Source organism: Phytophthora sojae, assembly GCF_000149755.1.
Source record: "Phytophthora sojae unplaced genomic scaffold PHYSOscaffold_1, whole genome shotgun sequence".
NCBI lineage: Eukaryota > Oomycota > Peronosporomycetes > Peronosporales > Peronosporaceae > Phytophthora > Phytophthora sojae.
In genome coordinates this window covers 2,682,288-2,696,862 of record NW_009258115.1, presented here as the reverse complement: position 1 = coordinate 2,696,862, position 14,575 = coordinate 2,682,288, and the positions used below count along the sequence as shown (strand labels likewise).

General features: G+C 57.1%; 4 protein-coding genes across 4 annotated transcripts; 1 reads left to right on the top strand and 3 right to left on the bottom strand.

The window, feature by feature from the left end:
• Positions 1 to 6,221: 6,221 nt before the first annotated feature.
• PHYSODRAFT_321132 (hypothetical protein) lies at positions 6,222 to 7,599 on the bottom strand (the record flags this gene model as incomplete). Its single annotated transcript, XM_009516287.1, has 4 exons — positions 6,222 to 6,287; positions 6,370 to 6,789; positions 6,824 to 7,444; positions 7,531 to 7,599. 4 exons carry the CDS (start codon positions 7,597 to 7,599, stop codon positions 6,222 to 6,224), a joined length of 1,176 nt encoding a protein of 391 aa, XP_009514582.1.
• Positions 7,600 to 8,309: 710 nt separating this feature from the next.
• On the top strand, positions 8,310 to 9,113 carry PHYSODRAFT_469825 (hypothetical protein; the record flags this gene model as incomplete). The annotated part of the gene is made up of 2 exons (XM_009516286.1): positions 8,310 to 8,498; positions 8,592 to 9,113. Coding segments are annotated over 2 exons (711 nt in total), but the record flags the coding sequence as incomplete, so codon positions are not given.
• Positions 9,114 to 10,333: 1,220 nt separating this feature from the next.
• On the bottom strand, positions 10,334 to 10,657 carry PHYSODRAFT_469185 (hypothetical protein; the record flags this gene model as incomplete). The annotated part of the gene is made up of 1 exon (XM_009516285.1): positions 10,334 to 10,657. A coding segment is annotated over one exon (324 nt), but the record flags the coding sequence as incomplete, so codon positions are not given.
• Positions 10,658 to 11,988: 1,331 nt separating this feature from the next.
• PHYSODRAFT_476424 (hypothetical protein) lies at positions 11,989 to 12,468 on the bottom strand (the record flags this gene model as incomplete). Its single annotated transcript, XM_009516284.1, has 1 exon — positions 11,989 to 12,468. The coding sequence occupies one exon, from the start codon at positions 12,466 to 12,468 to the stop codon at positions 11,989 to 11,991; it is 480 nt and encodes a 159-aa protein (XP_009514579.1).
• Between the last annotated feature and the right edge of the window lie 2,107 nt (positions 12,469 to 14,575).

The following is a 14,575-nucleotide window of genomic DNA, read 5'->3' as shown; positions in this document are numbered from 1 at the left end:
AGTCGGGATGAAACGGTGTTCAAGCGTGAGTGTGATACGTATGCGGATTGGTTGGCCTCTCAGCCTTCGGCTGTGGTATGCAGTGCCGGCCGGAGTGTTACCCCGGCTACCCGAAGCCTCCCAGACGCACGGCCGCCAGCTGAGTTGTGCCGAGCAGTGGGAACGTGAAATCGCTAAGCGTGTGGAGCAGGAGCAACTCGCCACCGACGGCTCACCAGTGGGTGATGATCCGGTGGCGCTCCCTCCCGTGCACGTGAAAGCCGATGACACTAGTACCGAAGGTTCAATCGAGTCTGAGAGTGAAGGAACTTCGGATGCCAGCACCGATGACTGTGAGATCGGGAAATGACTGCGGCCGGGCGAGTTCCGGCCGAGGTCTAACTGCCTTGAGCTTGCGAGAGATGGCTGACCGAGGGCTCTGATTGGTCGGTCACATTCCCCGCGCGTTAGTGCCCAGAAGATTGATAGAGACTACGGAGTGACAGGAGGGTCTCGGCGGGTCAAAATAAACCGCCTGCCGAGGTCTCCGAAGTTTCATAGTGGGTACACTTTATGCCCAGTAGGAGTTCGGATTTAGGACGAAGCTTCGTCCGATTGTAGGATCAGCTCGAAAGCTCGGTCCACACTTGATATTTGTATAGACCTTAGGGATTAGCTATAGGAGAGGCCTGAAAGCCTCTAAACCATTAAACAGAGCAGAATTTCCCCCCAAGCCACACAAGGGTCAAGTCCGTCTACGGTAAGTCGCTAAGCTTAGCGTAGGGTGTGGATACACTCGGCTGCACGGGGTATGTCTGCCGGTGAGCATAAGGTGCATTGACCGAGTGTTCATCCTGGTAAGGCCAAGAGTGAGTAGGTGGCCGAGTGTTGGGAGGTATTAGAGACCTCTGTGTACAGTTGTACGTTTGACTGGGTGTGAGGCAAGGACCCCCCAGTGTATTTGACTTCTAGCCGAGGCTTCGCCCCGGCGCCCCTGTAAGAGGCTTCGATTGGCCTGGTACCCTTCCTTTCTGAGGGACCACAGAGGTTTAGTGCGAAAGCACGTATTACACATTGCACCCTAGCCGTGGCTCGTGGCTAAGGGTGCTCTTATATTTTATCGAAGGGTAAACCTACCTGACCCGCAACACACAGGGAGGCACATTCCAGCCCGTATAAGGGATCGGACCTGGTCTTCAGGTTTATTATCCCGACAATCTATCGCCGACTCTTCGGAGACGGCGTGTGTTGTTGGTAGGGCTCGTCCTAGAGACTTCGGTTGATAGGGCGAGGACTCGTAAACTCGTGTTTTCCTACACGACATGACGACGCCTCGGACCTAGGGGTGATAGCGAGCCAAGTGCCAGCCGAACCCTCTGACGTAACGGAAGACCGTTCAGACTGGGGTGACAGTGAACAGTCCCCGGGGTCCGAAGACTCAGTCCAAGATGAAGACTCGGTAGCAGTGCTGACACGCAATTATCTGTCGGCCGCCGCCGTTGTCGACGTTGAGGATGGAGAAGCTGACGTCGAAGCTGGCAATGCCCGAGCCGAACACTTGCCCAATGAGATCAACTTGGAAGATTACGCTCATGAACTAGCTTTCCTGCCCGACCTTACAGAAGCCTCGGTCACGGAACTGGACTACTCGGCTGAGAATGTCCGGCACCCGGAACGGAGTAGTGGACGGCAGGATCGCTTAGTGAAGGTTCTGAAGAAACATGAGAAGATCATGAACTCTAGTGGGAATGCTCTACCACCGCCTGCGTACGGTGTAGTGTGCGACATCGATGTACAGGGCCATGCGCCTATCAAGCAACGAGCACGGAGGATTCCCCTCCGACACCTCAAGAAGCTCTACGAGCTTTTGCGAGGTTTGCTCAAGGCCGGTCTGATCGCGTTCTCCAACAGCCCATGGTCGTCACCGATCGTGATTGTGCTGAAGAAGAATGGCGTAGATATCAGCCTATGCATTGATTACAAGATGGTGAACGCAGTCACCGCTATCATGGAGTATACAATGCCCCTTGTGGATGATCTGCTCACAGACCTGGAGAAGTATCTGTGGTACTGCTCGCTTGATGCGGCGAGTGGGTTCTGGGTAATCATGATGACACAGAGGGCTCGTCAGATCTCTGCTTTTGTGTGTGCACTGGGTCATTTCGAGTGGCTCAGAACGCCCTTTGGGCTTAAAAATGCACCTATGACCTACCAACGAATGCTCGACAACGCTCTGTGGGGGTTTGTTCAGCCGAAGGGTGGCTGGAAGCATTATGCGCGTCTGATGGCAGAAGCTGAAGCACGCGACCGTGAACTCGCCGACGCCTCGACCGAACAGTCACATGAAGAGTCGTCCGACCTGGACCAGTCGCCTACGAAGTTTGAAGCGGACTTGGAATCGGATCGAGTGAAAGCTCGGTCTCGGAACTAATCAACAGTCCTATTGCGGACATGTTTGCGAATAGAGAGCCCGACGAGTCTTCGTTGGTGCCGGTTTTCGAACGGCGTTCGTTCGTTGACGATATTTGCTTTGGCGGCGAGTCTTTCGATGCATGTCTAGCGACGCTCGATGGACTCCTCGCCCGGTTCGAGGAATGTCGGATCAGCGTGAGTTTCACCAAGAGCATTTTCGTGCAGCCCAAGGTGGACTTCCTGTCTCACGAAGTGTCCCGGAGTGGTATTAGAGCGGACCCAAAGAAGTTGAAGGCTATCACCGAGCTGTCCTTCCCAACGTCCAAGAAGGGAGTGCAAGCTTTCCTTGGCGCTCTGAACTACTACAGCCGCTTCATACAGGACTTTGCTGTCTACGGTGCCGCGCTATACCAGCTGCGAGACGAAGACTTCGCACCAGGGGGTGACCTCTCTGCAGCCAAGCGAAGCTTCGCGGCATTGCAACGAAAGGTCGGTGAGGCACCTGTCCTCCGACACTTCGACCGTGACCAAGAGGTCCATGTGACGCTGTTTGCAAATGAATGGGCAGTGAGCACCACGCTCATGCAGGAGCACGAGGCCTGATGGCTCAAGGACGCCGAGATGAACTACCACCCGGCGGAAAAGGAGGAACTGGCTTTGCTACAGCTGTTGAAGGTGTGTTACACCCAGCTGGCCGGTCGGACCATACATGTCTACACGCGGTTTTCGACGCTCGACTGGGTCCATAAGTCGAAGACACTCTTCGGACGTGCAACGCAATTTGCCGTCTTACTGTCTCCGTGGAGTCTAGTTGTGCAACGAGTCAAGGAAAAGGATTGCGCCTTCGTGCAGCTCTTACAGTCGACGATCACAAGCTTCGTTGACCTCGAAGCCTCGTTGGCACCAGTGACCCCTCGAGCCAAAGGCTCGCCGAGTGTTCGGATGGATCCGCATTTGCTTTATGCACGGTTGCCGCGTACATACAGTGGCTACGTACTTTCGTTTGATGGCTCGGTGAAGACCGAGAAGCATGGTGGCTATGGCAGTTGCGCCTGGATACTATGGCGACTTCCTGAATGGAGTGTAGCGATCGCTGCGAGTGCGTATCTCGGGACCACGACTGTAAACCTCGCTGAGTACACCGGAATGAACAACGGGGTCTCTGCCGCCCTAGAACATGGGGCCGAGGACTTAGTCATTGTCGGGAACTCGAGACTCGCAATCCAGCAATCCCTAGGGGTGATCGCTTGCCGTAAGGAGTCGCTGATGGCACAACTGAACAAGCACAAGGAACTGACCGCGAGACTTCGGTCCGTGAAGTACCTACATGCTATCCGAGAGTTCAATGCAGCTGCAGACTCTTTGGCGAGCGAAACCTTGGAGAAGAAGGTGTCGATGACGGTGAACAGCGAAGACCGAAAACGAGAGTTGATGGAATTAAATCGGATCCGAGAAGTGCTCTATGAACCGTCAGCCGAAGCCTCTGAAGCTTCTGGAGAAGTCGTAACGCGTCACGTGAACTCGATACGTGTGATGGATACGCGTGACAGTGACCGTAGTAAGAATTTTTTCGATTTTGTACGGGATACTGGGCATGTAGCCGCGATAACGAGGCAACAAGCCCGCGCGCGTGCGAAACAAGTGCGCTTTGCCGATGAAACTTCGGGTGATGAACCAGAAGAAGGAGCCGAAGGAGACGAAGCTAATAATGTCAGCAACGAAGAGTCTAACGAACTTCCAGACCAACCGAAACCTGACGCAATGAACCGAGTGCTGACGACATCGACCCACTAGCTGTGCAGGAAGAACGGCGCAGGCGCATTGGCACAGCCCAGGATGAGGGGCTCCGGTGGTCAAACCTCAAGACGGTGCTAAAGGGAGAAGAAGCGAAGCTTGCCTACAAAGCTGCACGCGAAGCCTGGAAGATGGCGGACAAGTTCGTGTTAAGCGAAGATGGCTTGCTGTATTTCCTTGGTGCGAACCGTCGGTGGGGTCGCGACCGGGCCGAGGAGACGACACTACGGCTAGTGGTGCCAACAGCGATGGTTCAAGAGATCCTACAGAACTGTCATGACTCGTTGGAGGGCGGTCACCAAGGTATCGTCCGAACCTCCCACCGAGTCAAGGGTGACTACTATTGGATTGGCTTGTTCGCCGATGTGGAGAAACACGTACGCTCGTGTCCAGACTGTAGCTCAAGCAAGAGTCGCCCGCAGCTACGTGGGTACTCCCCAGGCAACATTCTGGCCGAGCGTCCGCTACAAATTGTCTCGATGGATTTTGTGATACCCCTACCGAAGACTCGGCGGGGCAATACCGCACTGCTACTGTTTCAGTGTGCGTTCACTGGATTCGTCATGGGCAAGGCGATGGCGGACACATCTGCACTCTGTGTAGCACAAGCATTCGAAGAGTGCGTGTACCGAAGGTTCGGAGCGCCGTCTCTGATCAGGCATGACCGAGACCCGCGCTTCATGAGCGAGGTCTTCCAAACCTTCGCCGAGATGATGCAGTCGAGATCTAGGGCTACGTTGAGCTATCGGCCGCAGGCTAACGGCCAGCAGGAACGCTCGGTCAAGACCGTAATGCAATCGGTGCGAGTGTACGCGGAGGACCCGCTGCAACAAGACTGGGATGAGATTGTGGAGAAGTTGATCTTTGCGATTAACAACTCGCAGGACGCCACGAGGAAGGACACGCCCTTTTACTTGGTGCACGGATGGGACGCAAGGTCCACCCTCCGAGCAATGTCCTCCTCACTGAAGCGAGGTGTCGGGCGACAGTCCGATGCGTTGGCATGGCGCCGAGAAGTCAACAGGCAGCAGGAAGTTGCGTTGGAAATGGCTAAGGAGTACCAAGCAGTCGAGAAAGCTCGGCGTGCTCAAAAGTATAACGAGGCTTTGAGCCGAGCGGAACGTGCCGCGCTTCCACCTTCCGCGACTGGCGAAACCTCGGAAGATGGTCCGACAGGTGCAGAGGGTGAGGGTGACACACCAGACCCCGCACCGAAGTCTCTCTTCCAGCCTGGTGATCGTGCGTGGCTTTACATGGAACGCGTCAAGCCAGGATTGACCAAGAAGTTGGCTCATCGATGGCATGGTCCCTTCCGCATCAAGCAGAAGGTTGACGAGTATGCGTACGAATTGGATTTGCCTGATAAGAGTGGTTATCGGTTCTACCCGGTAGTGCATGTGTCTCGGTTGAAGGCGGTGAACGAGTTTGGCGATCGACCGAAGACTCGACTCGCCGCTGAGGTTACCGAAGAGACGCGACTAGACTTCGACGAGGAGTTACTCCCGGAGGATAGTTGAGAACCCGACCACCTGGCGGGCGAGTATGAGTTTGAAGCCATCTTGGATGACCGAATTCCCCTCTCGACGAGCACTGAGCGAGCCGTCCGAGAGTTCAAGGTGAAGTGGGTTGGCTACGACGAACCCTCGTGGGAGCCCGCGTCGAATCTGTCTTGTGGCGGACTGCTGCATGACTATCTACGCGAGAAACGACGTGACCGAAGGTTGCAAATGGTCCAAGTCGCTGACGAGGACTAGTTGCACCCCCCTCACAATGATGAACTGCCGGCAGGGCTACGCAGCCTGCCCCAGCAGACGAAACATGTTACTGCGGAAAGAAGATTGTATATTTGTTTGTTGGAGTGGACAAGACTTTACGAAGTGGAGATCACGACTGGAGAAACTATGGAGAACAGCTGAAGAAGGACAAACGACTACTGAATTGCATGGGCGAGCTAGTTAAACTACGAACGAACTGTCTGAATACCCTGATCTAGCTCGACCTAAACATGAAGGAACGATGGAGAACTGGAACGAGGCTTAGGCGTCCGAAGACGAGGCAACCTTGGCCAAAAACGCGGAGATGCGCAGCCGGAGAAACTTCGGCTTGCGCGGCATATTGATCAGCAGCACTTGGAGGCGAACGTGGCGCGTCAGCCGGAGTCTCGCTGGCTGGGGCCTCCTCAACAGGGGCCTCCGAAGCCGCGACGCGATCTTGAACCGAGTCCTGCGTTGCTGTTGCTGCATCTTGAGCTCCTAGCGCTTGTGTAGCTTCGCCCGAAATTTCTTGAGCATCCACGGCGCGGCGAGATTCGTCCTGAACCTCTTCCGAAGACTCTTCAGCAACCGGAGACTCGATCTCTTCGATCAGCTCCTCGACCTCCTCCTCTTCCGAGATTTCGTCTTCACCCGGCTGTCCGTCCTCCTGCAGACCGAAAGGAGGCCCGTGAAAGTTCGTGAACTCACGCACCCACGGAGCCGTAGCACGGCGCGGGTCCAGCACTGGGTTGACCGTAATAGCTGTCGCGACTTCACGAACAGTCATGCCACGCGAGACGAAGAGTGGAACCCTGGAGTTACACGGAGCGAAGGTTGTGTTGTACGGGTGCTCGGACGGCACATCGGTGACGCACCAAGCCGACCATCAGCTGAGCGAAGTTTGCGAAGCGTCGTTCCGAATGTTCGCGGAGCTCTTCGATCTCAGCCTGCACCTCGTGGTGGGCGATGTCTTCGACAGCGTACCACTGCGCAGAAGAACGCGGAGGAAGTCCCAAAGCCTCGTGCGCAGTTGCAGGCAGCGGGTCACCCGTGCGGCAGAAATGTGCAGCATTTGACGAAGGCTCGTGCAGAGGACTGGAGTCGGGCGAGGACCTGAGGACCAGCTGAGTACACGCAGGGTCCGACGAAGCCCCGCTAGCGGACGGCAAAGCGGGAGTTGGCAACGTCAGAGCCACTGCACTCGAAGCCGAGGTCTCTCCCGTGCTTGCAGCCGAAGCATGGTGCGCGATGACCGAAGGTGCGGCCTGGAGACCGCCCGCCACCCCGCGTGCTTCTGCAGAGGCGGGAGTTGGTGACGGAGCAGCCCCGGCGCTGCCACCAGCACCAGACGATGGCGCTGAAGCTGCAGGAACTGCAGTCGAAGCCTGGGGCCGTCGGGGCGCCCCGCTTGCTAACGCAGAGGCGGGAGTTGGCACCACCGAGGCCTCCGAGGCCGGCGCCGACGAGTCGATGACCTGCCCCGTGGGGCCACGCAATTGAGCGTCCTGCAGCAAGATGCAGCAAGTTGAAGACGGTTAGACGCGATGAAGAGATCAAGCACAGTACTCAGGCACCTCGCACGAAGACTCACCTGGCCGACTGGACCGAGGTCCGGGAAGGTGAAGGGCGGCGCGCTGCCAGGACCACCGGAGGACTGCATGGCGTCGGCGCGCAGAGAGGCACGAAGGCAACACGGCACTCACCACTTGGGACGGCTCGGGCCGAGTTGGGGGTCGCTGTGAGATCGGGAAATGACTGCGGCCGGGCGAGTTCCGGCCGAGGTCTAACTGCCTTGAGCTTGCGAGAGATGGCTGACCGAGGGCTCTGATTGGTCGGTCACATTCCCCGCGCGTTAGTGCCCAGAAGATTGATAGAGACTACGGAGTGACAGGAGGGTCTCGGCGGGTCAAAATAAACCGCCTGCCGAAGTCTCCGAAGTTTCATAGTGGGTACACTTTATGCCCAGTAGGAGTTCGGATTTAGGACGAAGCTTCGTCCGATTGTAGGATCAGCTCGAAAGCTCGGTCCACACTTGATATTTGTATAGACCTTAGGGATTAGCTATAGGAGAGGCCTGACAGCCTCTAAACCATTAAACAGAGCAGAATTTCCCCCCAAGCCACACAAGGGTCAAGTCCGTCTACGGTAAGTCGCTAAGCTTAGCGTAGGGTATGGATACACTCGGCTGCACGGGGTATGCCTGCCGGTGAGCATAAGGTGCATTACCGAGTGTTCATCCTGGTAAGGCCAAGAGTGAGTAGGTGGCCGAGTGTTGGGAGGTATTAGAGACCTCTGTGTACAGTTGTACGTTTGACTGGGTGTGAGGCAAGGACCCCCCCCCCCCAGTGTATTTGACTTCTAGCCGAGGCTCCGCCGAGCACCATATCGAGGACGCTACGCCGCGCCGAGGAAGCGCTGTCGCAGGCGCTAAAAGGCTACGCTCCTGCCAGAATCTCTTGGCCCTCGCCTGCTCGCCAAGCCGAACTCGCAAAGCTTGTAGAAGCCCGCGAGCCGCTTCTGAAACACACATTCGGCTTCATTGATGGGAAAAACTTAAGGGTGAGTTGTAGTTTGCAAAATGTTACTTGCTATGGTAGAATGCTAACATCAATGATATTGTAGGTTCAGCAGCCGTCGAATGCGGACTTGCAGAACGCCATGTATAACGGGTGGTTGCACACCGTTTTCGTGACAGGCACGATCTGCTTCGCAGCCGACGGCTGCATCATTTGGTGTAAGCACAATTGCCCCGGGTCGTGGAACGACTCCGACACCTCCTTGGGCTTCCGTTCCAAGTTGCTCGACCCTACCCTCTGCCCGAACACACGTATGAACGTGGTGTCGGACTCGGCCTTCCCGTGTTCGACCAGCATGGTCGGTCGCATCCTGACTCCTCTCAAAGATGGCGATCTCGAGGGGATTCTCCCGTCGCTGAGAAGCTCCGCGCGGACGCTTCATAACGCCATCTCGTCCGTGAGGCAGGCGGCGGAGTGGGGCATGGGGAGCATGCGAAAGGTGTACAGCCGCTTGAACCTCCCCCTGCCGTACGACCCCGAGCTTCGTGGGCACCGAATCAACAACATCTTCAGAATGGCTAACTATCGCGTCCGCACGGTCGGCATCTCGCAGATACGCACGACGTTTTCAGGCGAGATGGAGCTATCCAGTGAGTAGGGTGTCGAACTAGCCGTGTTTGTACTGCATGCAACAATACATTTTTATTTGCCGTTGAATTGAGCTGCTTCATTATCTCGATGTTGCTGGCAGCAGCGTGCTGCAAAGGTTTTGCGACGGAGAGCCGAACTCGATGCTCGTGCGTCTTGCACTTGACTTCACAGAGATGTGTACACAGCACGAGAAGTACATGTGATGATGAAGGCGCTAGAAGATCACGTAACCCATGACGGACACGCTAGCGGATCATGAACAACATGTTTGATTTGAGGCTTAGTGGTAAGTGACAAGTATATAGTAACTAGAACGTGAATGATAGCCTCACTTCGAAGAGCATGCGCGCCTTCCGCTCACGCCTTCTTAGTCAGTGCGCCGATCAATATGAGCAGCTCTTGAGTGCGGGCGCGCGCATCTTCGCGCTCACGGCGCGCGCGGTCCTCTCTCTCCAGCTTCTCCTCACGGCGGCGCGCCTCAGCTTCAGCCTTGGCTTCCAGAAGGCGGGCCTCGTTGGCCGCCTTTTCGTCGCGGCGGCGCTGATCTTCCTCGGCGCGACGGGCGTCAGCCTTCCGCTCGCTCTCTTCGCGGAGCAGCAGAAGCGTCTCGAGGATGCCTCCTCGCATGTTGCTGGCGTTGTGTTCAAGGCCATCCAGCTTTGTCTTGAGAGCTGTTGTTGCCTTCATGGCACGGATGCGCTTAGCTTTGGCGTAGCTAGCTTCCGCCGTGTCTTTGTCTTCTTCATGAGCGCGCTTGGCGCCCACCGTGTCGCGAAAGCTGGCCAAGTCCACGCCTCCGAGACGGTTCGACGTCTTGTAGAGCTTGGGGTACTTGGCCGCTTCGGCGGCATCGTGGTTGGTGGCAGCGGCGGCACCTTGAGTCGATGGCTGCTGTGAAGCATCACTACTGGGGGCAGTAGCAGCCGTCTTACGTGGTGGCGGCAGCCCTCCCGAGCCAGCACGACGTGTACTTGGCGCTGCTCGGACAGGAGCAGGACGCGGCGTGCGTGCAAGCTCGTCCAGATCATCGGTGGTCAGCGGCGACGAGAGCAAGTCTTGGAACGCGCCTCGGCTCGATGAGCGGCTGGAAGCCGTCGACTCGTCGGAGCCCGGCGACTCGCCGCAGTCGGACCTGCCCACAGTGGCGGCAGTGGGCACTATCAAACCTTCGCCCTCGCCGTCGCCGCCCTCGTAGAAGCTGTCGTCCGGGTCGACTTCAAAGCAGAAGTCGGGCTGGTCGTTGTCGGCCTCGTCGTCCATCTCCACGACGTTGGCCTTGTCGTTGATGGCACGCTTGACCTCCTTAGCTTTCTTGATGAGCGGGGGGATCTCCTGCACGCCGGTCGGCTTCCGGGTGCTGTGAAGCACCTTGACCTTACGCCGAAAGCTCTCGAAGTCTCGCTCGGGCGAGCCTCGAGGCCTGTTGGCGTTGTACGTCATAGCGAGGCGTTCCCACTCGTCCCTGCCGAGCGGCAGCATCTTCTCGACGAGCGTGAGGAGGCGGTCGACATCGGCCGTCGAGTAGTTGGTGGTTCCAGAGTGCTTGGGCATCTACACACACAGACGAATCAATAAAAAGTCAGCCACGCTGCTCATTGCCACGTTGGACCGTGTTGGCGCGGCGTACCGGGAGTGGTGGGCGGAGGCGAGGCGGCGGAGACACGCTTGGGGGGGGGGGGGGGAGAACTGCTTGGAACGTGGTAAAACCAGAAGTGAGAGACGACGACAGCTTCGCCGCGGCGGCAGCTTGCCAGGGCGATGCCTTCGCCGTCACCAGTTCGCATCGATCTTGAAAGGATGCTAGTAGCTCACAACTTCAACGCTGCGCGCGAAATCTGCGCGCGCAAATAGCAAGTCAGTGTACGTGAAAACTTCGAACGAAGATGAGCCCATCAACCCGTCGTTTGGCGCGAACCTTGGCGCCAGTTTTTCATGCTTCCCTGCTTGTTGCTAGCCTGCAGCTACTTTGCCCTCACGGCAACCACCATCAACAACCGCACAGCAATAGGTTATCTCAATGCAATTCATTTGTTCACAACACGCTTACCTACACAACTACACCTCCTTCACTTCGCTCCCTCCCCCCTTCTCGCTGGTCTCTCTCTTCACCTTGCTTGCTCTCTCGTCCTGCTCACTCTTTGGCCCTCTCACGGGTCTTGGGCGTCTTGAATGTTGCGGTGGCGACAGCCATCCAGCCCACAGCGGCAAACAAACCACAAGTCGTCGCCATAGTCGACTGTCACCTCCTCGCCGCGGTGGATGTCTTGCGTCGACCACGGTGGTACGGTGGCCGTTGGCCACTTCCACGAACTTCGCCACCGGTTGGCACGAGTGGTTTACGAAGCGCATCAGCCCTCCCATGTTCTCGGCGTTGATCGTCACGCAGACTGGGAACGTCGGTCGCTCTGCCCGCTGCCTCATCACCAAGCGGTAGCCGCTATTGCGCGGTCGGGTCGTGCGCGAAACACTCAAGTGCTCCATCTCGCCGAGGTATTGCCCCAGCACATCGCCCGCTTCGATGTCCTCGCCAGCGACCACGCCCAACGACCTCGTGCGCACGTTCCTCCCTAGATACACCTTGCTCGACTCGGCCAGCGCGTGCCACAGAGCCCCCCGTACGGGCAGCAGTTGATATTGCAGTAGAGATGCATTAGCGAATTGCGGCAGGAGTCCACACGGTACGGCGATGGGCAGTCGCACCACCCAAAGTGAGGCACCGACGGAAATACCGTCGCGAGCGGGTTGAACTGCTCGCGAAGCTGAATCACGCGGTGCGGCCACTGCGCTGGAATGAACCGATACCGTGACCGCGGCCCCCGTAGTTGCGTCCGAGGCGATCCGTCCGCAGTGACTCGCATCGCCCCGCGTGGGTTGATGACGGGTCAGGCATCGCGCTGAGGCGCCGACTTCCGGCGAGCGTAAGGCGCGGCTGCTTCACGACGCGCACGACGGCCCTCGTGGCGAGGCTGTAGCGCCGCTGGGGATCTCGGCGGCGTCTCCAGGAGCACCGGCGACGACGTGGTGGGGCTGGCGTACGGGCGGCTGAACACCGGCGGCGACACGGGCGCAGGCGTCGACTCCTGGCTTGGCGGCGGGTTCGTTGCCAACTTGGACTTGGGGTGGCTTCGCTCTGGCGGCAGCCACGGAGGCGTTGCTGTGCCCGTAGCGCTGGCGGACTCGCTGGCGTCTTCGATGCGGCGCTTGCTGTCGCGGTCGTACTGGTGGCTGGGCTGGATGTTCGGCGGCGTGTTCTCTTCGTCCTCGCTGGACGTGTCATTGATGCACCGACGCCGCCAGTGAACGGCGGAGTGGGTTAAGCGCACTATTGTCCCTGCAATCAAACACGAGGTGAGTCCTCTCATAGAGAAGTGCATACAAAGACATCAACCACGCTCACCTTTCGAAGTGTTGGCTGCTGTCGACTTCGCGCCGCCGGCGGCAAATTCGCAACTGAGCGTCTTTTCGATTTGGCGGAAGATATATGATCATCGATATGCCCGTAGAGTGAAGGATGCATATGTTAGAATGATGGGCAGCATAAAGTATACTAACAACAAGACAAAACTTTATGATGGCTACACGGCATATATCTAGGGGTAGGGCAGTTTATCGAGACGATATCTGCGTCCCGCGAGATCTATGCGCGTATATGACGCGGCATATCAGCTGCAGGTATGACAGCCCGTTAATGTATATCTGGTAGGCGTCCACTGGTGCCAATGATCTCAAGAGTCGTGTCCTTGACATTCTCATGGCGAACCTGCGCTATGATGTAAAATTGAAGCTCATCGACCCGCAGGCGGAACTGCTACGTATGTACCCCGATGTTGACCCCCCCAGTTTCAGTCGAAGCGGCTGCTGCGGCGCTGTATGCGCATTACGCGACGGCTAAGACGGTGTCGGTGGCTACCAGAGTACCGCGGGCCTTCTGGGCTGGTGCCCACGTCCTCCGTGCGATGGCTGTCTACTTGAGGGAGCCCCTCTACGTCTGGGACGTTGGCGCGGACGATACAGCCCATGTGCAGCAATACGTGTACGATACCTTCATGATGCCTAATGGGGACAGGCACGAAACTGGAATTGTTCACGTCCTGCAGGACGATCGCATTCGAGACATTCTGGAAGAATGCTTTAACCAAACCAACACGTCATACCAGTCATGCTGTTGCTCAAACATGCTGAAGGCCACTTCAATGGGGTACAGCACGGCCAAACATTTGACTGGCACGCCCAGCCCCGACCAGCCATGCGACGAACTGTCTTAGTTCCAGGCACAGACGTTTCCAGCCGACCACTCCCCCGGTCCGACCGTACTGCGTCAGCGACTCTGAAGCTGCAGCCACCTTTGTCGTGTGGACATCTGCCTCCCCCCGCTCACCCGGGCAGGAATCAGACTGCGCTTCGTCGTCTCATTAAATTCGCACGCCCAGGCCGAAGCCCCGACGCTGATACTCGTTTCCAAGTTCTTCGACATCATGACATCTCCAGGTTGGTATTCTGTGTCCCCCTCTCATCCCAGGGCGGAACTCAGGCCGCAACTCGAAGAATCTCTCAAGAACACAAGTCCGGACCGAAGTCAAGACTACGTTCTTCAACGACTGCTACAACACGCTGCGCCCCCCGTAAGGTTGAAGTCTACATCCAGCCCCCATCCCCCTCTCGCCGGGACAGGAATTGGAATATACTACGCAAGCTCGCAATCAAGATCAACGGATCAGTGCCCAAGACCGAAGTCCTGGACCCATCTCCACCAGGTTTCCAGCCGGGGTTTGTACCCCCAGAAGTCCAGAGCGCACTGGACCATGCATCGCAGGCCGGAAGCTGTTTTTTAGAGAGGAGGTCTCCTCTATATACGCTAGCCTCTTGCGGAGAATTCTCCCCGCGTTCTACATATTTGCTACTTTAGGTTTGGAATTAAGTCAATGTAATCAACATTCCCGGACCAGCCATGCGACTTCGCCTTGATTCAGTTCACCGTAAAACCGATCTCCCGATCCTACCAGCTGATACCTACGATCCTGAGTCGATTGCAGAGGAAGCGGCCATGGAAGAACAAGCTCTTCTGGAGGAAATGGGGATCGACTTTTACGCCAGCGGCTCGCAGGGAAGTGTGGTGCCTGAACCGCAAACATGGGAAGCAGTTCGTCGGGTTGAGCCCGCTTCAGGGTCACAGCTTCATAGCGAGGTGTATGCGCGGCTTCTGGCTCATGCAGATGTGTCGACTATGGATTTGATTGATCGCAAATTGTGCACGCGGCTACACAAGGACAACGAGGGGCACAGAGGGTCAAGCTTATCGGCTGCCTAATCCAGCAGAGGGCCAGCGACCGTGGCTGGCGTCGCTGGACTGGTTGTGTGACACGCCAGCAGCGCTCAAGCATGTACTCGCTTACCTTCCTTTTCCAGAACTTGCGATACAATGCTGTTCCCGTGACTACCTTGCGAGATGGCGAACGGGAAGTGTACTTG